At 34.6% G+C, this 26340-nt stretch overlaps 2 protein-coding genes across 2 annotated transcripts in view; one reads left to right on the forward strand and one right to left on the reverse strand.

Moving 5' to 3' along the window:
* Positions 1-302: 302 nt before the first annotated feature.
* Positions 303-25416, forward strand: LOC137388781 (phospholipase A-2-activating protein-like). The gene is made up of 13 exons (XM_068075232.1): positions 303-482; positions 2511-2704; positions 3002-3103; positions 5171-5290; positions 6942-7051; positions 7334-7530; positions 8346-8506; positions 11434-11585; positions 13784-14009; positions 15558-15719; positions 23571-23672; positions 24092-24241; positions 24750-25416. The coding sequence occupies exons 1-13, from the start codon at positions 340-342 to the stop codon at positions 25319-25321; spliced, it is 2391 nt and encodes a 796-aa protein (XP_067931333.1). The 5' UTR covers positions 303-339; the 3' UTR covers positions 25322-25416.
* Positions 25330-26340, reverse strand: part of LOC137388780 (importin-9-like) — a 31482-nt gene continuing 30471 nt past the window's right edge. The window contains exons 20-21 of the mRNA XM_068075231.1: positions 25928-26015; positions 25330-25639 (exon numbers count right to left, since the gene is read on the reverse strand). Of these exons, the coding sequence (XP_067931332.1) occupies positions 25464-25639; positions 25928-26015 (264 nt within the window). The 3' untranslated portion in view covers positions 25330-25463. The remainder of the gene's footprint in view (positions 25640-25927; positions 26016-26340) is intronic.

Consider the following 26340-nt stretch of genomic DNA (forward strand, 5'->3'; position numbering starts at 1 on the left):
GATGAGGAATAAAGATTTCTACGATACGTAGGAGCTGGCAGTTATTGAACCATGTTGTTTTTCTATATGGCAACCCACCTGTTACTAAGGCACGTGACCATACGCAGTTGCGCGTGTAGTTATTTTTTAATTGCCAATATTTTTTAGTGAAATTATTTTTATTAAACAAAAAAAAATATTTATATTGTAAATTAATTGTTAACAATAATTTATATTAATTATAAGAAAAACACATTTTATGCACTGTTTCGTAAACGCTACCGGAAATAGTAATAAATAAATTTTGCAGTCAGAGTTTTATATTAAACAGCCTGAGACTCGGTCGACAAAAGCATTATCATGTCGCAATCTTCGTATAAATTGCGATGTAATATACTTGGACACGATAAAGATGTCAGAACGTTATGTAATGGCCACGATTCTAAAGAAATTATTGTTTCTGGTTCTAGAGATGTTACTGCTCGTATTTGGACGTCCAGCGGGTGAGTACACGTGATAATACGTCGACGGAAAACAGTTGCCAAGCTGCTACACAGACTTCACGTACAAAACTGGAAATTTCCTGCTTGCTTAACCTATTTTTACTAGTGACATTTTAATGTTACCCCCTGTTAACAGTGTGCATATAAGATAGCTAGTCAAAATTTGGTCGTAACTGATTCTATGGTGTTTTTTTCCATTAGTCATGTTAGAAGTACAATCTCTTACACTGTCTTACTAGTACACTATCATCCGAATAATATTCTACATTCATACTTCTTGTTAGGCTAACCAGCATATTGCCGTGTACCATGCAAAAAATGAAAATTTTGAAAGATTTTTAAGACAGCAGATTTAGTAGCAAGTATAGCATATAGGGATACTAACTGACATAACCCACTCAAGATTCTTGTGTAGTTATTAGTGACCTTCTCCAAGCTGGCCTTCTGCTTTTGCCTTATTAGAACTTAATCTATTTTGTTTTAAATAGATGGGTAGTCCAGGTTTTAAAGCATTTTTACACTCCTGCACACTCTATGTACGTCTCCAATTTTACTATAATAGCCAAAAAACTTTTTAAACATCTTTGTCAATGCACAAATATAAGTCATCGGTGACACTAAATTATAAAACACCTATAACTTTAGGCAAATGTCTAATTGTTATTAACAATTAAAATGAATAACATGATTTGATTGCTTTGGAAGTCCTTTTGCCTACCCTTAGGAAGTCCAGTGACCTGGACAAAAGCATAATTGTCAGTGTATCTTACAAGTGCATACTTGCAGCACATATGTAATTCACTGCTTATGGTCGTGCTCGTCCCAAATTGGTCAGATCACTTGAAAGTTTACATTTCCAGAATCACACGAACTTGAAGGGTATTTCTATAGCGCCTTACAGTGCCTCGCGTTTTGTGTTCTCAATTCGAGTTGTTGAACTTGAGTTGTATTTACAAATGCGAGTTTGTAAAACTAAGGTGCAATATATTGACCAGTATTACGGTAGCATAACCGTAGATCTGGTTATATTAACAAGGATACATCAATAGGCACCCGTTAGCTAATAGAAATTAAACTATGTATGTACTGTAAAACTATAGCTACTGGCGAATTAGAGTGTCCCAAGTTTCCAACTCGAGTTGTACTTTACAAACTCGAGTTTGTATCTATATATAACTTGAGTTGTATAACTCGAGTTACACAACTCCAGTTCATCGAAAACCCAAGCTGATTTCTTTCAACAGCAACTCGAGTTCAACAACTTGGCTTGAGAACATGGGACGCGAAGCATTGTAAGGCGCCATACTAAACAGCTCATCATTTCATTTTCTTTAGCTATATTTTTTATATGGAATTTTTTTGGTGCATCATTAAACGTCGCTGACATAATTTCTATGTTTGTTCATTTTCGGTGTTCATTCAGTTTCTTGTCAGGCTCTAGAAAGATAACTCTTTTTTTCATTTGAAAAAGAAGTGGCCTGACCCCCACATAGATTGTTTTTTAGTTTGCTTTTTACATTCTACAATTGTTTTCGTCACATTATATTTATATAAATAAATATGAGCAAATATCGCCAATATATATAATTTAAATATGTGGATATATATTTAAATTATTATTAATCAATTATTAAATTTTATATAATATGCACAAATGCAGTTCTGTAAACGAGACACCTTAATTACTCACTTTGCTTTTTTTCACAAACCCGCATTAGTTTTGCGTAACACAACTCGAGTTCATCAAAAACCTAGGCCGGTTTCTGTGAACAGCAACTCGAGTTGAGAACACGGAACGCGAGGCACTGTAAGGCGCCATATATTTCTCTCTTATGATGTTTCCCTGAATGTCTTTCAAAACATTCATCACGGCTTGCGCAATTGTATTTGGCTGTGACATTGTTGACATTTATTTACTGCTCATACCTCAGGCACATCAACATGTTCACTGGTTTTGAGATGTTGCACTAGCATTTCATCTCGTATAGTTCTGTTTGCCAAGCTATTCTTGATTCCGGTGTAATGCAGTGATGGAAATGGCTTTCTGGAAGGCAACTTGCTTAGTGGACATAATGGCTTTGTTGCGGCTGTTTGCTTTTTGCCGGAAACAGAAGAATATCCCGAGGGGTTGATAGCCACAGGAAGCAACGATAAAGCGATTCGCATATATAGTTTTGATTCGCCTATTCCAGTGCTCAAGTTGGAAGGTCACACAGAGACAGGTGAGAAAACTTCTGATCTTTCTGAATATGGTTGGTGATGATTCGCTTATGGCTTGCATATGTGTGAGAGAAATGAAACTTTGGGCATCCCTCTTTTATCTGCTTGATTTCAGTTCAACCTCCATGTCGCTAGATTCAGCCATATTCATATTTATGGTGATTTTGGTAAAGTTGATTGGTGAAATCATTCTTATCATGTAACAACTGTGAAAGATTTTTTGACTGGTTTTAAATTCATGTTAGCTCGCATTTGCAATATGTTCCAATATAAACCACATAACTTGTCATGTGCTGTAGTATGTACTCTTTCTGCTGGTAAACATGGCACCCTGATGAGTGGCTCCTGGGACAAGACTGCCAAGGTCTGGCTACAGGATAAGGCCCTGATGACGCTGACAGGTTATTAATATACTCATGCCTTTGTACTTTACTCCTGGTTTATCTTTACAATCTTATGCTAGCACAACATTTTAGTACAATAATAGTAGTAATAGTAGTGGTGGTATTGGTAGTAATAGTAGTGGCGGTCATAGTAGTAATAGAACTACTAGTAATAGCGATAATAGACTTAATGGAAAAAGTAGCAATACTTTTATTACTCTCATATTGAGAGTTATCTTCACATTAAATGTTGTTTCTCAAGAGGGGACAACTACATTTTACCAGAAGTAAAGTTCATGGAAAACAAAACTGACTGAATTATACGCATTTTTTATGTCAAGTCTAATGATTTAAAAACTGATTTTACTAAAATTTATTCACCTGTATGTCTCAAAGTAATGTCTAATAGGTTGAATTATCCAGAAAAATGTGCCTTCCCATATAAATCCTAAAGAAATTAAATGCTGTTTTGGAAATATTTGACAAATCATTGAGTGAAAAAGGACCTAGGAAACGACACGAATGCTCAACACGATAGGTGAGGTCATTATCAGGTTTTTATTTTCATTTATCAATTGAGTAATGATGTTAGAATAACTCAAGGGTCTTTATTAGATGATGAGTGTATATATATTCTTGGACTGCTTTAACTGTAATTATGATGTTGTGTAGCTATAAATCAATGTTAGCCAGATAAATCATCATTTAAAAGCATAGATAGGATTGAAGACAAGAATAGCTGGTAATGACTTGACTTTTTATCATTACTGTCTATCTGAAGATATCATTGACACAGCACAGTGTTTATCATTACATGGATCTTTTCATTTTGTAATAAGCACATTACTGAAGCTGTGTTTCAGCATCATTTTACAATAATAAGTCTAAACAAACTGTGCTACTCTATATTGTTGCTGCATAACTGATAAATTTGTCAATTGACACAATTACATGGGAGATTGTGCCTTATTAATCTGATGCGTTTGTAAAATTCAAAACCTCAATTACTTGTTTTCAAAACCAAATCTTAAATCACTTCTGTATTTGTGCAATTCAACTGAAAATTAACTCGAGCTTTCAAAAAAGATTTGTTTCAGGTATTCAAATTACCACTGATTTGGGCCCATTGCTGAATAATACATACATACAAACTAACATAACTATGGTACAACAGGTGTAGGCCATATTGAGTTTACTCAATTCTTGGTGAGTGTTCATATATTTATTGCGTGTCTGTTGTCAATTGTAAAACATACAAATGTTTTGTTTGACAAGCTTGAAGAGAATGCGTTATTTACATGTGACCAGAGGGTGCTTAAGTTGAGTAATCATATTCTTATTAAAATGAAGTGTTTGTGCTAACATTTTGCAAGTAACAACTTACTTTTGCTGTTTTAACTTATCCATGATCTTTTAAAGTAAACCCAGTAACGTGGAAAAAATCATCAACAAGTTTGAAACACCGTAAGAAAGGCGTCATTTTTAGATTTGCCTCTTCATATAAGAAGCTTTATCACTAAATTTATAGATCTAGCAAATGATGCTATTAACTGTTTTTCACGCTCATGAAAATCAGTGAATTTAACTTTTTGTGAAAATATCTTTCACAGAGTCTCTAAGGTATAAATCTATATTAAAGGTTAAGTTCATGCTGACTATACTGGGTATTATTATTCTTGTACGTAATTTAATCAGATTAACAAAAATTGTATATAAATTAATACTAGACACGCATAAAGTAAAGGCCATATACCGTTACAACTAGTTTGGTGAGGCAGGTACAGAGAATACTTCTTCAGAAATGTACCAGGTTTATACAACAACTCTTTATACTTGACTTTTATGTACGCTTTTAGTGCTTTTACTTGTACCACTGCTATACTACTATTACTACTACTACTATTACTACTACTACTATTACTCCTACTAATATTACTACTACTACTGCTATCACTACTGCTCCTACTACTACTAACTATTACTACTACTATTTCTACTATCACTATTAACTGTTATCCCTGCATGCCACATCTCCATTTTACACTTGGTGTGGTATTCCACCCTCAATGGAGTATACTATTATAGGGCATGAGTTGGCTGTTTGGTGTGTGGCTGTCATGCCTGAGAATGGATACATGATCACAGGATCTGCAGATAAGCTCATCAAGATATGGAGGGCTGGTAAATGTGAGCAAACATTGAAAGGTGTGTTTGTCTGCTATAACGTTTTCTTTTCACCAAACATACAGTTCAGAGAGTTATTAGTGTAGTGTGATTTTCTATAATACGCTGCCAATAAGTACTTTTGTGTAACATATATAAAGGTTATAAAAATATAAATAAAACCGTGTTAGTAATGGGTTGTCAAAAACATTTAGTGTGAAAGTAGTCAAAATACATTACTCTAAAACCTCTATTTGAACGCCATGGCGCTCTATTTTTCATCTCTTCTTTTATATTAGTGTATAATTATAAACGTCGGTCCAATAACGGGGCGCTGTATTTTCAATCAGCTCATAAGATTTTCGGGATGATAAATTTGACCCTTAAAAGGGCGAAGCAATGTTAATGTTGCCTATATTTTACACTCTTCTTTGAGCGAATCAACATTGATGCCGTCGGCCTTAGAAATGTTTCTAAAACGGTTTTCATATACGTCGAAATATCAGATCGAATTAGACAAGAACTACTTTGATTATAAAATATTCGCGTAGTGCTGCTATCAAGTATTTTGATTGTGTCGGTTTAAAACTGTTAAAGAAAAAAATGTAAAGTTTGGAATTATAAAACGGACATAACATTTTTAAAGACGTTTTTAACGTTTTAAAGTTAGAAACACCATAATAATGACTGCTATTACTTCCTACAGTATTCCTGAAGAGTATTCTCATCGTTCATAAAAAACATTTTAAAGTCTTCAGGTAAAATTGTAAACCACATTATGAACGAATCTGAAAACAAGGGATATGATTTACACCTCAGTAACTTTTAATCAGACGGTAGTTCTGATGATTGTGTCTATCGATCTTCTCAAGTACACCATCACTAAAACTATGGCAACCACTACACTAACACCAACAATTAATTGTTATTGATGTAACTTAGTCATTGTTAGTACTATTTTGTGGACACTTTTCTACTGATCACTTTATATTATTGGATTGTAAAGACCGAAGAATGTCAAAGTGGCAGGCTAATAGAGGTTGACGTTCAATTAAAGGGTGACGTTGTATTTTTCAACCCTTTTTCTAAAGCGGCGCTCTATTAGAGGCGGCATTCAAATAGAGGTTTTACAGTATGTAACAGATGGAAGCATAAATGTCAATATTATTTTTAGGGTGTTGGTGACCTAGTAACGGTTCCATATGTACCGTATATACAAGTACTGCATTTATAGGTTGACAAGCTATACAACTTTTGATGTCTTCTCTACTGAGACTTATTCTGTTAGTCACCCAAGTGTTTTTTATCTCTTGCGAGCCTTCTACAAATTCCTCTCTCTCTCTTTTTCTCTTGTGCATAGATAGACATGTGTACCACAAGAGGTTGGGTAAAGCTTTTTTGAGTAGAGACCTCCAGTATGTCCTGTGAATGTAAATTGATAAAACAGCTAATTTGGTATAAGTTGAATAACTATACAGATATGACGATGTTTGTGGCATACACAGCAGTGATGCTACTTATTTCTGACTGACACATGTTTACCTTTCATATTCACTATCAAATGCTCACTAAAACTGAGCTTTTATCTAGTTTTTAATAGAAATGTTTCCAAGCTCTTATATAATACTTTGTCTTCAATTGTTTCTAACTATGTTGTTGAGTGGTTGTTATAGCTCGGTCCATACTGTTCTAGGTCATGATGATTGTGTAAGGGGATTTGCCGTCGTCAACCCTCGGGAGTTTCTCTCTTGTTCCAATGACAGCACAGTCCGGAAATGGTCTTTAAAGGGTCATATCTTACAGGTAGATCAGCTGTAAATTGGATTGATAGCTTTAGTGAGTGTTTTTGAAAAAATAAAAAAACTGAATGTTTAGTTGACAAGCCCTTTTTAGATATTATAAATCAGAAATTTGCAAAATGCATTGTATGTACAGCATGAATATTGTTCTCCCACAATTATCCTTAGAAATCTCTGAGAAGAGAGTTTGAGCTGTTGACAGAAGAGATTTGGCCTCATTTGACTCTAATTTTTATCTAACACGCAAGCATTATTAGGAAGCATTTCTAATATTTGTCATATCCAGGTATTCTACAGCCATATGAATTATGTTTACTCTGTCGCCATGATGCCTGGCTCGATGGCAGACTTTGTGTCTGTTGGTGAGGACCGGTCTCTGAAGGTCTGGAGGAATGGAGACTGTGTACAGACTATAACTCATCCCGCCACCAGCGTTTGGAGTGTTTGTGTTCTACCTACCGGAGACATCGTCACTGGCTCAAGGTAGGAGCATTCTGGTGATTTTCAACTGAAGCAGAGAGAAAATATATCCAAATCTTATCTGGCATATTGTATCCAAGCTCTAGATTAGTATAAAATTCATATCATTTTTACTCGGCTGTTCTTAGAAAGGCAGCATTTGTCATATATGGCTGATAAACTATATTATATTATAGGTTTACAGAATAATACACTGACTCAAGTACTTATATACAGGTACTTACTAGTCGCCGTTGAAAATAGTGATTTTTACACATTTTTAAACACAAAATTACCAACTTTCATTCATAGCCTCTCTTTAAAGCTGGTGTGGCGGTAACTAAGTCTACGCATCTTACAAACACGGTTAGAGGGCAGACAACTTTACATTAGTCAAGAATGATTTATTTTTGAAATATCCTGCAATACAATCAGTAGCACAGGTTAATAATAAACATGAAATCCTGTTTTTCAGATACGCAGCCAATTATCTACTCGACTCACTAATAAATTGCATGCTTTGGATGCTGCATAATTGCTCTGTTTTCTTCCGACCAAAGCTTTTGACCAACTTTGTTTAAGACAGCCATATATTTATCAAGAAAATCCTTGTTATAATATAATTAGGGTATTTGTCATTCCAGCCATGTTGTTTCGGTGATGTATTGCGGAAGCAATTTAGGCATGCTACGTGCTACTATCTATGGGTATGAGCAACAGTATATTGCTATCGCAAAAAGTTGAGCAACATTTAATTTTTGTTTTAAGGTCAAGGAAGTCGGCAAAGTTTAGTTATTGTTTTGTTCTGATCAACTTATTTCAACTTTTGTTGCTTGTAGTGACGGTGTCATTCGAGTGTTCACAAACAGTGAAGACAGAATGGCATCAAGTGAGGATATTAAGGCGTTCGAGGAGCAGGTTTCTGCAACAGAAATACCAACGCAGGTTGGAGACATAGACAGCAACAGCTTACCTGGACCAGAGGCTCTCTTTAACCCTGGTCAGTTTCAGTGTTCAGATGCGTATATGTTGATTATGGTGTCTGGGATGCATTTTGTAAACATTATATTTCTGACAAATTTATTAAAATTAGGAGTAATTTTACCGTGTAACAATTTACAATTTTCCATCAGGCCTGCACGCGAGCAGTACTCAAGGTGAACAACAAACACAGATTATCGTTGTTCTATTTATGCAGATCACTGTCTAATGGCTGTATAACTTCTTCGTTTTGACAAAGAATTTTATAGAACTTTGTCATAAAACAAAGTATTATTATAAATATAATTATGTGCTTATTTTTAGGGATTTTTTGGTAAGAATGCAGAGTTTATTGTGTGTCACCTGGTAGAAGCAGTGCTTTGTTTTTACTGCAATAGGGCAAAACTCCTTACAGCGTTCGCTTGTGGCCAAGATCCTCGAGGTGTGGCTTTAGTAAGCTTCATACAGAACATTTCTGATTAGTGGGTAGTTGATTGATTAGCCAATCTAGTTTGTACTTAAATGAAAAGGAACAATCATTTTGTTGTTTTGACCCAATAGAAAATATGTTTACAGCCCACGCTAAGCTGAGTTTCACTTTGCAAAAACTTTAGTTTTTATCACCGTTTTTTCTTCGCAATGACCATTCGTGTCAGATGCATCACAGGCTTCACAATTTGTAGCTGAATGGATTTTTGATGATCATCTACTGATAATAGTATTAGCCATAGTGATAACCTTGTTTAATAATAATAATGTTGTAAGCTGTAATAATAATAAATCTTAGAACTCGGATCACATGTGTTGTTAGTCACGGTAGTAAAAAAAAGGCTGAAAAAGTGTCCGAGTTCATTCTGCAACCCATTTGTAAACTTGTTCCTGGCATCAACTGATGTTAAAATTTTATGCTGATTAATTTGATATCAAAGCTTTTTTCATAGACCTTATGATATAAAAAAATTGGGACAATATATATGCTCCGTTATCAAATATGTCAACATGTATTAGGTTTTGATGAACACCCAATTATGTCCGGGTAAAAACAAATATTGGGTTTTGAAAGAATTGATGATTTGATCTAATCTCAATTCTCGAACATTTCAGATCAGAGTTCAAACAAAAGATGATTTTTAAGAGAACGACGCTTTGGTTATGTCTTTAGCGTTTAAAAGCCCTATGTTATACTTGTTTATTATGGTTTGTGAAATGCGGACTATGTTTCGTGGTTGGTCTAATGTTTAACCCCCTAATTATGCTTTCCAAAAAATGTCTGCAAAATAGTAGTTAAATTATGTTTATATCCTTTTATTTTACACAAAAAACTTCTGAGACAACGAGGCTGGGGTATGAGTTGCTATGGTCATGCATTTACCAGTCTGTAGTAGTCTATTAATAGAGTAACCATGTAACAAATCAGTGCAACTCATATATTACCTCCTTTGTCAGCATACATTTTATGGTGTAAAATAATGTGAAAATAACTAAAAAGTCTCGACTAGTGTTGGAACCTGTTTAAATTACTTACATTATATTTTCATAGTAAAAATTTTTGAAAATTTATCAATTCGTTTGCTTCAATTCGCTTGGACGAACGATCAATTCCCTCTTATGAGCTATCAATTGGCTTATAGAACAGCGGGTTATGAGTGAAAACCGATGTTAGACTGCACATGAACTTATGTTTTTATCAACTGTGTTTAAATGTGAAGCATTCCTCATTTTAAGCTGCAGTAGATAAGTGAAAGCAGTCCATTTGTTTTTAAATTACAAGTCAGTCATGTTTATATGAAGTATTTGACCGGCAATAACAGACATGTTATGTTGGCACCATCTACTATATGTAAATATGCCATTGCAGAGTAAAGTGATGTACAAGGGTTTGTAATATTTTCATTCTGTTTAGATTTGTATATTTTGCTTATATTAACTATATGTTGGCTGTAGTGCTATACAGTCTGTTTCATACAGCGAATAACTCAACCACTGCTCTAGTAATCACCGTGTGTTATTGATATGATGAGGTATACAGGTAGTCCTCGTTTAATGACACCAATTCGTTCCAGGAAACCTGTCGATAAATAAATTCATCGATAAATAGGTTAGGTCATTTTATCATCACTCAGCGATATGTTATTTTTTACTTTTTTTCTCTTTTATACATTAAAACCTTATTTACTGTTTTGGTAATATATTGAAGTATTATTTAATATGTTAGTCATAAATTTCAAGATTTTAAAAACCTTGGCTAGACTAGAATATCAGAAGTGGCCTAGCCATTTCATCATCATTCGACAATATGTACTGTAGTGTCCTACCGTATGTACGCAGCACCTATATTTAGTTCAAATCATTCATTGGATAGATAGATTATGGATTATATTTACCAGTTAGATTTTTTCTATTGGACTTTCAGGACTGAATAGCCAACCGATACAAATGTATTTTTATTTTTGTTCTTTCCTCTTTTATATTGTACTGTACAATATTAAATTATAAGGGAGTTGTGTGCACCCTTGTTATGATAAGGAAGTTGTGTCACCTTTGTAATTATAAGGGAGTTGTGTCGCCTTTGTAATTATAAGGGAGTTGTGTCACCTTTGTGATTATAAGGGAGTTGTGTTAAAGGAATATTGGGACAGTTTTAAAGTACATCTTTGCTCCGAGTTGTCATTAACCTACTCTAGCTCGTTGAACAAGGACTATCTGTATATGAAGTTTAGCGTATATGTAGAATTGCTACTACTACGTTATAACTCTTCTACCTACTAATCTTATATACTATAACCTTATAACTAACCTTATAACCTTATCTAAAATCTGTAACTTATAAAGCTTGTTCTGGTTCCACTCATTTGTACCTCTTCACCAGCCATTTACTGAGAAGTGTTGCTAGGTAGTTTTGCAATGCATTGTCAAATAGCTTAGGTTTCTAGTTATTTATGTTAGGCAAGAAGGATGGGGCGGTGCAGATGATTAAAGTAGGAACTGAAGTGGAGGCTCATCAATGGAGTTCTGGGGAGCGGAAATGGCTGAAGGTTGGTCAAGTGGTTGGTTCGAGTGGTGGCAAGTCTTCCAGTAGGACTCTGCATGAGGGAAAGGTATCAGACGGCACTCTTTACGTTGTCATAACTCTTTCGTAACACTCTGAAATAAACTTCCAAGTTCTCAAATCTTTTCAAATTTTTCTTCACAAATATATTATTATTATTTTCAAAAGCTTGAACAATTGGTATGTATTTGACAGTAGATGAATTATATTCTATATAATGTAACGAGTATGTTATAAAGTTTAACTGACGGCACAGAATGTGGCTGCGTTGCAAGTAGCGGGTTGGTGTATGAACACTATTCTCGTCTGGAGATCAGGTTTCCTCAACATTTTCAAGTCATGAAAATGGACAGAACGATTTGCATAAATTTTCTCAAAAATTAACCGAAAGCAGCTGCGATGCTATATAATTATATTATAATCATTCATATTTTGAACTAGGTTATCTAAAACTTGTCCATTGAAAACCCTTATTTATGAAAGCAAAACACTCTTTAATATGTTATAAATGGATGGCTTCTGCGAATATCTAATTTTTACGAACAATTTTTTATTTCCTAATTGTGTGAATGAAGAATTTCATGCTGGCACACTCCATATGGTGTATGCTCAAGTCTGTTGGTATAATTCTATATTCACTGGTAAAAATTTAATACGGTACGTACAAATACGGTGCAAACATTTTCGATATTTGTGTATTCTGTTTCGACTTTACGGTGTAATTATCTGTCATGTTGGTAAACAACAGTGCAGCGTGGCGATTAGATGAGGTAAATACATGAGAAGGACAGCCAATGGAAGCGCCTGCGTCTCCCTTTCACATATTGGCTAGTCATCGGCTTTGACATGATATATCATATGCCTATGTTGTGCTAAACAATTGACCTCTCACTTCTCTTGCATCACGAGTGTTTTCCTCTTCAAAACCTGTTTTTTGGTCTTTGCTGAAAACTGGAATATCATGATTATATTGGTATAAATACGTGTACCGTAAGTCCTCATGCTCAAGCCGCGCGGCTCGTCGATGGGCGCGGCTTCTGGTTCAAGGTAATAGATCGCGGCTAAAGCTATTTTTTTAAAACTCAGATGGGCTTAGGGCGGCTTCTCGATAAATGCGATCTCTGCTCAGCTTCCGTGTTATAACCATAGAATCTCATTCATGATACACTTTTATGTACGGGGGTTTTGGGGACCTACTCGTTTATTTTCAAGGTTATGTTTATGGAATACTTTAGACTAAAGAAGAATTTGCTTCCCAACTGCGAAATGACCAGATTGTTTTTTGAAAATTTATCTAATTTATATTCGATCATATTATCACCGGTATGTTTTTTTCTTTTAGTTTTCATTAAAATATTGGATTTTTCTTTCTGTCAAACGACAGAGGCAAACCGGATAAGCTAACCTCACAATCTTATTCAAATTATCAGTGATGATTCTATTTAGTTTGAATTCATGACATTAAATTTCTTGAGTGTTTTTTTTGTAAATTTTTAGATAAATTTAAATTGCAAACGAAACTTCTATCTATGAAGATGATGAGGTATGTTTAACTCACCACAGTCATAGGCTATTAATACCTTTTCATTATTAACCGGCATCTTTCCATAAACATGAAGCCCTCTAACAGCGCAATAAAAATCTAGCTGAGACATGGCAAGTAAGTTCTTGATGCAAGGGTTCAGGAATTTTGATTCGAACTTGGAAGTAAAAGAAAATTCTTTTCACATGCACTGGTGTAGCCTGTTTTCTTATTCAAGAGGACGGGGATATAGCGAAACTCGTCTCAACACTCTCGCTCCCAAAGGGGTCACGGACGACAAAACCTCAGTCTTTAGCCGCGGTCTGTGGGCATATGCGGCTTGTTGGTAAGGGCGGCTAGATACCACAGACGGCTTGTTCGAGGATTATTTTTTCCTTCGTAAGTCATCTGTTTTTGAGCACAAGCCACGCGGCTTGTGCATCAGGACTTACGGTAGATATAAATTTAAAATGCGGTGAATTAACCGTTAAGTTGTTGATGATTAACATCAAAAAAGGACAGCAAAAATGTTGTCGGCGCAAATCTTGTTGTAATAGGATGATGATATTAGCCTCCAAAGGTGTAGTGTATATCCTCTTATAGTAGCATATTTAAGTGAGGGAAATAGCAAGGGCGTTCGAGTAAGAGCACATGCTAAGGTTTGTTTTCAAGCTACGCCTCTTTCATGCATACGCTGTTCATTATCTACCGATTTATTTTTGCAGGAGTACGACTTTGTGTTTAGTGTAGACATAGCTGAGGGGCAACCACCTCTCAAGCTGCCCTATAATATAACTGAGGACCCCTGGATGGCAGCGCAGAGTTTCATAACAAAGCATGGACTGGAGCAAGCCTTTCTGGAGCAAGTGCATGACTTCATAGTTGAAAACAGCAAAAGTGTTTCTATGAACCAGATGCCTGCGGGAAGTAGCTACCGCGACCCCTACACAGGTATGTCCATTTTGATTGCCCAACTAGTTATGCCTTATTTGCTTCTTTTTTATAACTATAACAACGAGTAACATCTTCACATCTCCGTTTCAGACAGTTAAAGGCAGGTGTATAAGCTACTAGTGCCCAGGCTGAGAACAAAGAATTGCTTGGTTGCATTATTGTTATTAAGGTCACCTGACTAGCCCGGTGGTTTCATTGTCTGTCTATTAACTTCTCAACTTTAGCCTGCATTCAAAATCATGCATTGTTGAGATGGCTTCTTGTCTTTGTAGTTTTTATATTATACCCTTGATGAGATGATCGGCTGTAATACAGGATAATCTCTACTCGAGATTGCCTAAACATATAGATTTGCTCATTTCAAACTAGACAGACCTAGTTTAAAAAATTCCTTTGTTCATCATCAAATGATGTTTTTAATAAAGTAGTTCTCACATGCGAAATGCCCTACAGGACTAAACTATTCGATGGATTTAATAATTCGTGAGTTCGCGTACAGTCAATTACGTGAATTATTAAAATCCCCAAATAAACAGTTTTATTTTTAACCCAAGGAAAAACAACTACCATCTCAAATTAAAAACTAGCTGCTAGGCAGAGTTAGTACAAGTAGCTGAGTTCCAAACTCTTTTAAAATCATTGCCGGGGCTTTGAGTTGAACCCATTGCCAATGCATCACACTTCTTTACAAAATTATTCAAGGTTGTCACTAGTTATTCAGAATTCGGCACGGCATCGTTATTGAAAAAATCTCCGGCAGTTCTTTACGTTAAAAAAACTCATAACTCACCACAATTTGTTGGTTTATCAAAGGCCTCCAAAACGATGAAAATTTATGAAAGGCTGTGGATGCAGCCAAAAATGTATAGTTTAGCATGGTCAACATAAATTTCTCAGCTAAATAGAAACCTAAACACGTGGTATACGCTCACAAAGGTTTTACTCTATTGCTAGCAGCTTTCACGGATTAATTTATTCACGAATGTGTTCATCCACGAATAATTTAGTCCGCGAATATGCATGAAAAGACAATTTTCGCAAAATTTATTTCCGCAAATATTTTCATCCTGTAGGGTACCGGTATTCAAGTTTATGGACTGTCACTACATTTTTGCGAGAGTAGACAGCTCATAATTTTTAACCATGGAGTCAAGCAGGCTTTTTGGTAGAAGTTTCGTGGGTTTCATTTTGGATTGGAGAGTTGTAAGATGGTGGTCGCTTGAAGGATCTCAGATATTGAGATAGTTTGTGCATTCCAGCTTACAAATAGTTGGTGACAGATATTAGCAGTTGGTCAGGTGACAGATATTAGCAGTTGGTCAGGTGACAGATATTAGCAGTTGGTCAGGTGACAGATATTAGCAGTTGGTCAGGTGACAGATATTAGCAGTTGGTCAGGTGACAGATATTAGCAGTTGGTCAGGTGACAGATATCGTCACCTAATAGTACAAACTGTTGAAGAAAATGGTGAAGTCTATTTTAGTGAACAAGTTTTAAAGTTGATACTGTTGGCTGCTATGAACCATCAGGTTGTGTTGTAACAGGTGAATCTAGTTATTTGCCAAGGGCAGCTTCTGTGGATACTTCAGGAGGTGGATACAGCGATCCCTTTACTGGAGAACACAGGTATTTACCATCCAGCTCAACCAATAGCACTGGGTCTCACTCAAACAGTGCAAGCCAAGGAGGCGCAGACCCATTCACAGGTAATTCAGTTGTGTTTCATTCAGTTTATATGCTCTCAGCATTTTATATTTCTCACCTCCTAAGGAAGTTAGATTAACATTTTAAGATTTTCTTACAAAATTTCCCAAAGCTGATATTCAGACTGCAATATTTTCTGTTTATATTATCGATGTGAACTGTATTTTGAAAGATACTTCTTGACTTCACCCAAAAATACAGTCCTGTATTGAGCTATGAAAGGTCTTCTCATTCAGCGTGTAAATGGGTTATCATATCATAGATTACTCAATGGGATGTCAATACTAAAATTGCGTACATGGTGAAAAAAGAACTCGCCCCTATGATTTATAAAAAACCAAACTATTTATTAATGAAATTTATTAAATGTTTGTATTAATTGATTTGCCTCCTTAAAAAGGAGTAAGCAGAGTTGCAAGAATTTATTTCATGCTATTCTCCTTGCCCCAGTCTATACAAGCTCTTGAATTTACTTGGAATACATACTATTAATGTAAAGTACAAACCAGGAATATATGCTATTAATGTACAGTTAAACTTGGAATATATACTATTAATGTACAGTTAAACCTGGAATATATACTATTAATGTACAGTTAAACTTGAAATATGTGTACTATTAATGTACAGTTAAACCTGGAATATATACTATTAATGTACAGTTAAACTTGAAATATGTGTACTATTAATGTATAGTTAAACTTGAAATATGTGTACTATTAATGTACAGTTAAACCTGGAATATATACTATTAATGTACAGTTAAACCTGGAATATATACTATTAATGTGCAGTTAAACCTGGAATATATACTAATAATATACAGTTAATCCTGGAATATATACTATTAATGTACAGTTAAACCTGGAATATGTACTAATAATATACAGTTAAACCTGGAATATATACTATTAATATACAGTTAAACCTGGAATATATACTATTAATGTACAGTTAAACTTGAAATATGTGTACTATTAATGTACAGTTAAACCTGGAATATATACTATTAATATACAGTTAAACTTGAAATATGTGTACTATTAATGTACAGTTAAACCTGGAATATATACTATTAATGTACAGTTAAACTTGAAATATGTGTACTATTAATGTACAGTTAAACTTGAAATATGTGTACTATTAATGTACAGTTAAACCTGGAATATATACTATTAATGTACAGTTAAACCTGGAATATATACTATTAATGTACAGTTTAACCTGGAATATATACTAATAATATACAGTTAAACCTGGAATACATACTATTAATATACAGTTAAACCTGGAATATATACTATTAATATACAGTTAAACCTGGAATATATACTATTAATATACAGTTAAACCTGGAATATATACTATTAATATACAGTTAAACCTGGAATATATACTATTAATGTGCAGTTAAACCTGGAATATATACTAATAATATACAGTTAAACCTGGAATATATACTATTAATATACAGTTAAACCTGGAATATATACTATTAATGTACAGTTAAATCTGGAATATGTACTGATAATATACAGTTAAACCTGGAATATATGCTAATAATATACAGTTAAACCTGGAATATATACTATTAATGTACAGTTAAACCTGTTAAAGATGTGGTTGCGTCAAATTTGAGTTGATCTTAAAAGAAAGCATTTTTTTTCTATCAGTTGATATGTTGTTTGTTGTGTTAGGCGATCTCATTGCCAAGATATTTGAAGATTAAAATCGAAAAAATCTGATCGCGGTCAAAACGCTCACGTCAAAAAACCTGCCCAGACTTGCCCAAAATGATGTCACATGTGATTTATCTGTCAATATATCTCGTATTCACATCGGCTATTTGCGATAAAAGTCTAGTCCTACGCGGCTCTATTGGCATATATTTTATTTTGTATTTGCTCATGTTGGTTGGAATAAAATTTTAAATCCCGCTACAGAGACATTATTATGAATGTTTCAAAGGCCTCAAATAACGAAAATTGAAAATTTGTCTTACTCACTTTCTCCAAATGCTGTGTAAACATTTGAGTACCAACTACCAATTCTACCGGTCTACCGTAATTTTGTCAAGCAAACTATGTAGAATAAGGTCTTCGTATCGGTACAGTTTCGCCGCTACCCACACTAACGATATACAGCCTCCCAAAAGCCCTGCAAACATTATGTCCTTCGCCTATCCTTGGGGCGGGGCTGTATATCATTGCCCACACCGAAAACTAGTTTCTTACTACCGTAAGTAAAATAAGCAAGCTGCGTCTTTGAAAAGAATATACATAGAGATAGTTTTAAGGATGAGAAGTCTGCTGCAAGCTGGATTTGAACTCCCATTCTCCAGTTCTGCTGACATCCATATACCGTATCCAATTCACTACAATATTCTGCAAATCATGTTTTGCATTATCTTCAACAATATTATCCCACGACCAAACAAGAGCGAAGCGATTGATTGGGAGATTTATGATAAATGCACATGTGCACACAACTCCCGAAAAATTATCCGTTAACGGCCGTCACCAAACCCTTGCAACGAAATCCTATCAACAAATTTAACTATTTTTCAGTAAAGTCGTTTAAGTATAATAATGACACAAAACGCATATAAACCTATTTAAATATGTCACCAAGTCTTTGAAAGGTTACCGCAAATTCCTAAAACTAACCCATCTGATCGGATTATACACAAATAGACAGATTAATTTGGACGAAAATCGCCACAAAACGCTTGAAAAGCTTGGTTTATTAATAGTTTCGACCGACCTACGAAACGCCAACAAAGCCGTGCGACAGATAGTAGAACTATTTAGCAGTGCGCAATTCAGCACGAGAAAAACGTGCTCATTTCACCAGTCTATGGCATTGTTTAATTGCCAAGAAGGTTTGTGTACTGTTTGAGGTGTAGACCGATTTACAGGTACGAAAATGTGGTACACAGTTTATCAGCCTACGTTTTTGTCCAATTACCGAAGGTTTTTCAAATTATCCAGAACATCAGCCAGATTTCTTTACATCTTATCTACAAGATAGGGCGTTACTACAACGCTCTTTTATGACAAGAATATTTCTTTATTTCACTCCAGTTTGCATAAAACCTCCAGACACGTAAATGCCAACGCTTGCTTTCTGTTACATATCGCTGTAAAAACCATTCTACATTCACAACACAACCAACTTTCAAACTGTATATTACACATCAGCTTGCCGTTTATCTTTTAATATTGCATTTCAGAGATATAATAAACATATTTCTTTATTGTTGTTGTTAGTTAAATTACGTACAGTAGGTTGGGTCTACAGCTTGAATTAATATTTATTTTATTATTGTAAAACATAAGTTTGAGGTAATTAAATATTTATTTTATTAATATTTGTTTCTGTTACATATCGCTGTCAAAACCGTTCTACATTCAACACAACCAACTTTCAAACTGTATATTACAATATATTTTACTTTTAATATCGCATTTCAGAGATATAATAAACATATTTCATTATTGCTGTTGTTAGTTTAATTACTTACAGTAGTTTAGGTCTACAGCTTGAATTAATATTTATTTTATTGTTGTAAAACATGAGTTTGAGATAGTAGTAGATTAGGTCTGATTTTTATACAACTTTTTGTTTTGCATAATTGACCTTTTAAATTTCATTTCAAAACTACTTGACAACTACCATGGACATGCAACCTCCCAGAACATTATGTCGTCGCCTTTTTAAAGTCGTGCTCCCTCAAATTTATTTTATATCATCTCAAACAAGTCTCATTTACATTATACTCTGTCAATTCCTGCTGAGAACTACTTTTTCAACAACCAACAGTAAAACTTTCTTTTTTCCATTATTACTTTGGTCGTGGGCTGTATGACAGTGGAATTTCTAGTTTTATTATATTTATATAATTTTTACAAGCAAAAAATTTTCATCTCGGCATAAAGCTTTTATTAAAAATATTCATCAAGTCGTGGCCACTCACATAGTTTTAGCTGATACAATAAGACAAATTCATCTACTGCAGCAAACTCAAACAAAACATCATGGTTTATGCACCACACATTCAAGTCTTTCTTTCCCCTTTAGGCCTATGGCAGTTTCCACACTGACAAAGCTGCTTCGGCTGGTGGAACGACATAAACATCCTGTAATCAGTATTACAAATGCAATAAGTATATGTCATTCATAGATATGTCATTCTAAAGCGTATCTACTGAAAGCTTTCAAATTGGGAGTTTGATAGATTGCGAGTGTAATTTTAAAAACGAATAAATGTTTAACAAAGGCACAAGTACGCCAAGCCAACGATTCGGAGCTTTGGTTCTGGAAGTTAAAGATTTGCATTGATGAATCGATTTTCTTCACTTTCTACAAGTGAGAAGTGAACATCCAAAGTCAAATCATAAATCTAATTTTCTAGATAAAACTGCCACAGGAAATTTGAAGCAAATGTAGCTAGGTGAACCGATAAAAAATATAAAACGATGATTAGTGATAGCAAAAAGTTATAATTTCATTAATTAGTACATGTATTAATGAGTACTAAAATATTACCTTTAGTATATTCATCAATCTAAGCCATTGTATTGCTAGATGCCATGAATTAAAGAGAAGCCGTCAAGAACTCACTGTACATACGTATCTCGCACGCGCAGGAAATTACATTTTAGCCTCAAACAGGGAAATATAATCTGAATGTAAACTCAACAGAAAACTCTATAGGAGACTCAAAGCAAAAGATAAATTTACCTCCATTCTCCGATCTTCCTCCGTAGAACTTTAACCACCTGATGCCCAGAAAACTCGGAGTCACCTTCGCAGTAACTTCACAGCAATTTTTACAATTATATTGTTTGCCAATAAAACGTGTCGATCGAGTAATTCATCAAAGTAACGATGTTAATTAATTTAGTAAATATCGATGGCCATGCGATTTAATAATAGAGTAAAATCCCTAAATTTGAGATCACAGACAACGCGTTTTACGAGTGATAACATTTATTACGGCCTATATAAAAATTTTGCGCTGATGATTGGCTAATGAAGTGACCTCATATTTATCGCTCGTGGTTTCTTTTCAGATGTATTACTAGTGACGTCACGAAAGAAGCACTCGCTGGAACGTGAGCTTTTTAAAAGGGGGCCTCATTCAAACGCATATATCTCTGGACAGGGTTGGTCTACAAAGACAAAATTGGCATCAAATTGTAGCTGATGTTTTAGCCTTTTATGGGTCTTAATTTCATTAAATGGATTTTTTTGACGCAACCACATCTTTAATATAAGCAGCTCAATATATGAGTTGGTTTTATTTAACTAGACATAGGTAAATAAAAAGTTTGATTCATGCCAGATTTTTGTTTGTCTTTCAAGTCAAACCTTTCGATAAGCGAGCTACTGTTACAGGGAAGCTGCCACTACCACGTATATGGCGCGCATGGCAAACGAGGTTTGTCACATGCCACTTGTTTATTCCACTTAGAGTGAAACGGATGTGAGGGTGGCTAAAAAGGCAAAATCTAGTGATTATTAAAAGTGAAAGTTTAAAAGTTCTTTGTTTTTTTTTGCATATATAAGTAGCTCCTTTTGTTCATTCACCAAATGAAGAATTCATCGCTATTGTTGTTCATGTCATTTTGGAAATTTATTTTTGCTTTTAAAATTAAGAAAAAGCTCCTACTCAGCCACCTCTATCTTTGCGGTATTTCTACCTTACCTTTGAGTTAAGAAAGCTAAATAACACACTTATTTTAATTAAAATAGCCTGTTCTTTTATTTTATCTTACTTTGATTAAGTATATGCAGTAATTATAATTGAAAAACATGTCCATAATTTTCAGTGATTACTGGATGTTTTTACAGGTTCCGAAAGCACTAATTCAATTTTAGCCCTTTTAGCTGGGAATAATTTGATTCACATACAGGATTGCTTGATATGCAAGTTCGATCACAAAACAAATTAAACTCGTATATTGAGGGTTGACTGCATACTGTTATGCGATAATCTTCTTTTATGTAAAAAATAATATATATTATAGACACATTTCATTATTGCTTCAAGATTTCCTTGTGATTTCTATATTGCAGAGCCTAGCCAAGGTACATATTGTTTGTTCCATTTTATTATGTCATCCTGTTTGAAACTGCTATCTGCACATCATCTACATCACTTGTTCATCTTCTATGTTTACTCCTTGCATCCACTTTTGGGTAATTTCAATCAAGTCCAGCACATGCATACTTGTCCATGTTGAATTTAAATGTGAAGTTGTCCAGCATTAACTCTATTTAGAAAAGAGGTTTGGAAGTAATGTTGATTTTTTCTGTGATCGCATTGTTAAATTGTTGAACGATACGATCGCTATTTGAATTTTTATGGAAGTAAAACTGGGTAGGCGCCAATATTTTAGAGATTTTATATTAGAGATTTTTTTAGAGATCAGTATTTTTCTAAAACCATGTTGGCATTTCAAATAGACCGACATCAACAAATCCAAGCAATGATCTCCGTATTGCGTTTGCATAGACAACTAAATGTGTATACATTAAGAGCAGCAAAGAGAAGGCATGAGGAACTCCAACACAAATCTCTCTCACTTAGCAATAAATCTATCAGGTGCTCCGTAGTCAATCAAGCTATAAGGGTAAACTCTAGCTAGTGGAAATTGAGCTTTATTGGAGTTTTATCCACCTGTGGATTATTACCTATTATGTCACAGTACCTATTACAACCGTAGTTTTTTATACATAGAGTTAATCTTTTTTTGTAGCTTTGGAAATTGATAGCACCATGCAAATACCATCTGGTATAGCCTGCTAGTCCACCACTTTTCGGCGCCTGGTAGAGTAAAAAGTTTCGATTTTCAAATATAATTAGCTGCTATCCATCGCGTGACAAAAAACTCCCCAAACTCATTTTACCTTTTTTAATTTTTTGAAGTCGCATCATTAATATCTGGTATTGTTGGCTGCCTTGTCGATCTCATCTTTCTATCTTATTTTCTATTCATTTTTTATTCTCGTGGTTTTTGTAATACATGTAGTATTTAACAATCCATTGTGATTGAGCTCTCTCAAGAAATGTCCATGCTTCTAAATAATATTGTTCAACTGTTGACATACATTGCACTGCTCGGGTGTAACTATATTTTAACTGGTCATCAGATTGTCACAATCAGTATGGAACTACAGACATTTTCTCACCTCACTGATATACCATGCTATAATAGTACCTTACAACAATCACATTGACTTGAAACCATTACCAGGCCCTGTTGCAGATCTACATGGTCATGTTTTAACATTGATGTTGCAATTCTGACTCGCATGAAAAATAATTTGAAAATGGTGATTAAAAACTGAACACAAAAACCTTTATTTTTTAAAATTTAAGTAAAGCCATAACTTGTACAGCAACAAGTGATGCATTAGCTCATTCCCATTATGTGAAGTCAAAGTAATAAGTTTCCTTTTTATGCTATCATGCTTTATCCTGAATTTGTCCACATTTAATGGAGTCTTTATAATTATTTTATGACATTCCGTTCATAGCTGCAATATGTGTAATAATACATAAATGCTAACTATAAATTATGTAAGATCAAAGACGAAATATAAATCGTGAATCTGATATATTGTTTTGTGAAAATCATGATTCCAAGCGAATGTGTTCAAATCACTCTTTTATTTCGACTACCAGAAGCATCCTTTCATCTGATGTGTTCTACTCCTGTAATTATCTTTTACTGGGAATCAGTCGTAATCATAGCTTGCACCAAATGTGAAAAATATTTCATTGATATATGTATGTTGATATGTTGTAGTTACTAGTAACCGTATGTTTGTTGTCTAATTGTTAGGCGATTGCAGCTACAGACCAGCCAATCAGCCAGCGACAAATCCGTACTTTCCTTTGAGTGTTGTCCTCACTTTCAATACAATCAACACCGGTGCAGTTATCAGTGAGTTTCTTTCTTTTCTTTCTATTCTAAATACAAATTATGTAGTGAAACTATTTTATTACTTAGAAACATTATTATTGGCTTATTTCATATCATTATATGACTTGAAGTGAGCAAATAAAGATGTGGTGTGATCAAAATTGTACAAATTATTATCTTCAACTATTAAACAAATGAAATGTTCAGAATTTAACTTACCTAATCGTTCAAAAACATAATTTCACAGCTTTTTGGTTTACATATTTGAAATCAGGACAAATTAAGGATTAATTTAATATATAATTTATGGCTATTGATTAAATTCACGACGAGTAACAATATTGTAAATGAGAATTTTAGTTTTCCAACAAAGGAGTTTCAGAGTATTTTGCACACCGCTGTATATCTATTGCCTTTTGCAATAGTTTGTTCGACTGTAGAAAAATTGAAGGAGCTCAACCGGCAGATACCTGGCAGCATGAAATGTGTTGAAGCCGACTTGGATATTGTGACAGAGCTTTGCAATGTGGATAAGGCACCTACTGCTCCAATGATGGCATATTTATGGAGACTGCTTCAGTGGCCCAATGGTATGAGAAATCTATCTTGGCTATCCAATTATTCGCTTTTTAGTTTATTTTCTAAACAATGTTGTAAAGCAATTCAATATGCTACAGTCACATCTGCCTGACTGCCCATTTAATAGGAATTGCTTGCAAACTGATAAAATGATAATGGATAATAATATGGTAACAAGGATAACTTCTTCTTATGAGCCCGTGGTGACTCAGTCATTGGTTTATTTTTTAAGCAGTCTTATAAAGCAATTCAATATGCTACATTCACATCTGCCTGACTGCCCATTTACTAGGAATTGCTTGCAAACTGATAAATGTTAACAGGGATAACTTCTTATTATGGGCCTGTGGTGACTCAGTCATTTGCTATCCATACTGTTTCACATGAAGTAGTGACACAGTTGTGTAGATTTTACTGTAAACGAAAGTGTGAGCATAGAAAGCTTAAGTTCAGTAGTTGAAGATATGGATGAGAACTCAAAACATCGATAACATATCATGCCGTTGTTCGCTGTTGTAGATCAAGTTTTTCCATGCATAGACGTAGCAAGAGTAGCATTACGCAACCCCACCATCAATGAGCATTTCTGCAATGACAAGAGAGGACCAGAATTCCTGGCGCACCTTGTCAAATTCCTTGACTCACAGCAATTGATTATAAATCAAACACTTTCCCTCAGAGCCATTGCAAACATGATGTCACAGAATTCTGGAAAGGATCTCCTGCTGTCTAACTACGAGAACCTTGTACCATTGGTACTTGTGTGTATAAAATGCACAGATAAAAACCTTCAGATAGCGGCTAGTACTGTACTTATGAACATCGCTATTCTACTTAGAACGACAGAAAACACAGAGATTAAGTCACAACTATTATCTGCTTTGCTGACAGCAGCAGCCGATGTAACACACGATGAGGCCAATTTTAGGATCTGTACTGCTCTAGGCACTCTCTTGTGGAAAGATGAAGCATGCACAGCCATCTTGCAATCCTTGAATGCAATGGCCGTTATCCAAAAATGGACTAGGAAATCTGACATGGAAAAGCTAGAGAAATGTGCCAAACATGTCGCTGAATTACTTTCCAGCTAGTTTATTAGTGTTTAGTTAATTTATGGAGATCACTACAACAGTATTGGATTGTAGCTAGAAAAACTTTTCTTCAATAAAATATTGATTTGGTGATATCATTATTGCACGGTTTAAATAGCTTGTGATAAACATACATGGGAGGTCAAGCGGCAGCCCCAACAGCTTTGAGTACTGATTCCTCTTTAGAATTGAGGCTAGTTCTGAAAGTCTCATAGTGCTGTGTTTTGGTAAAGTGCTCGATGAAGTTAATGAGATATTCTTTAAGATTGAGTTGGTAGAGTGGGTCAGCTAACACATCAGGATCCGTTTCATCGCCATCTGTAAAAAGGAACACACCATGATATTTGTCTTAATGTGAGATGATAGTAGTGAAGAAACATTTGACTGGATAATACAAGTTTTGTAACTTTTGACCTTTTTGAAAGGTCAAAACTACTCAAGTAGACAATAATTGTCTACTTGAGTAGTTTTGACCTTTTAAGAAGGTCAAAAGTTACAAAATCTGTATTATTTTAGCATTATTATCATTATTATGTACAATTATTGTAGCATGTAAACATCATCTTGTAGGGTTATTACTTTAAACAAATAGGTTCCTGTTATTACCTTCCTCATCCAAGAGATTTGCGTCTACAAGATTTGAAAGCCACTCTTGCCCGTCATCATCGTCATCATCAGTTTCATAATCTCCATCCTACGACAGATACTACTGTATATGAGACCAAGTGGAAACCAGAGAAACTACCACTTGTTTGTATGGCTACACGTACGACTTGCATAATCACCCTCCCATGTCGCGCTGTAAACTCACATAGTGTGCTCTGCGCACATGACTCACACTACTTTGCCATCCTGTCAGAGTAAACATATATCGTACACTGAAATCGGGCTAGATTCTACACTAATTTTTTATATGCTGTGGTCACACCCTATACGCTACATATACAGTCAATATGCTACATATAGTCATTACGCTGCAGTTGTAGGTAATGCTAAATTAACATTACATTGCACACATG

This window comes from Watersipora subatra, chromosome 2 (genome assembly GCF_963576615.1).
Source record: "Watersipora subatra chromosome 2, tzWatSuba1.1, whole genome shotgun sequence".
Taxonomy (NCBI): Eukaryota; Metazoa; Bryozoa; class Gymnolaemata; order Cheilostomatida; family Watersiporidae; genus Watersipora; species Watersipora subatra.

Excerpts from the sequence above, each read along its gene's own strand:
- LOC137388781 (XM_068075232.1), top strand. The coding sequence starts at position 340 with ATGTCGCAATCTTCGTATAAATTGCGATGTAATATACTTGGACACGAT. Across the intron at positions 11,586-13,783 it reads GGACTCTGCATGAGGGAAAG|GAGTACGACTTTGTGTTTAG; the intron begins GTATCAGACGGC and ends TTATTTTTGCAG. Across the intron at positions 15,720-23,570 it reads AGGCGCAGACCCATTCACAG|GCGATTGCAGCTACAGACCA; the intron begins GTAATTCAGTTG and ends TCTAATTGTTAG.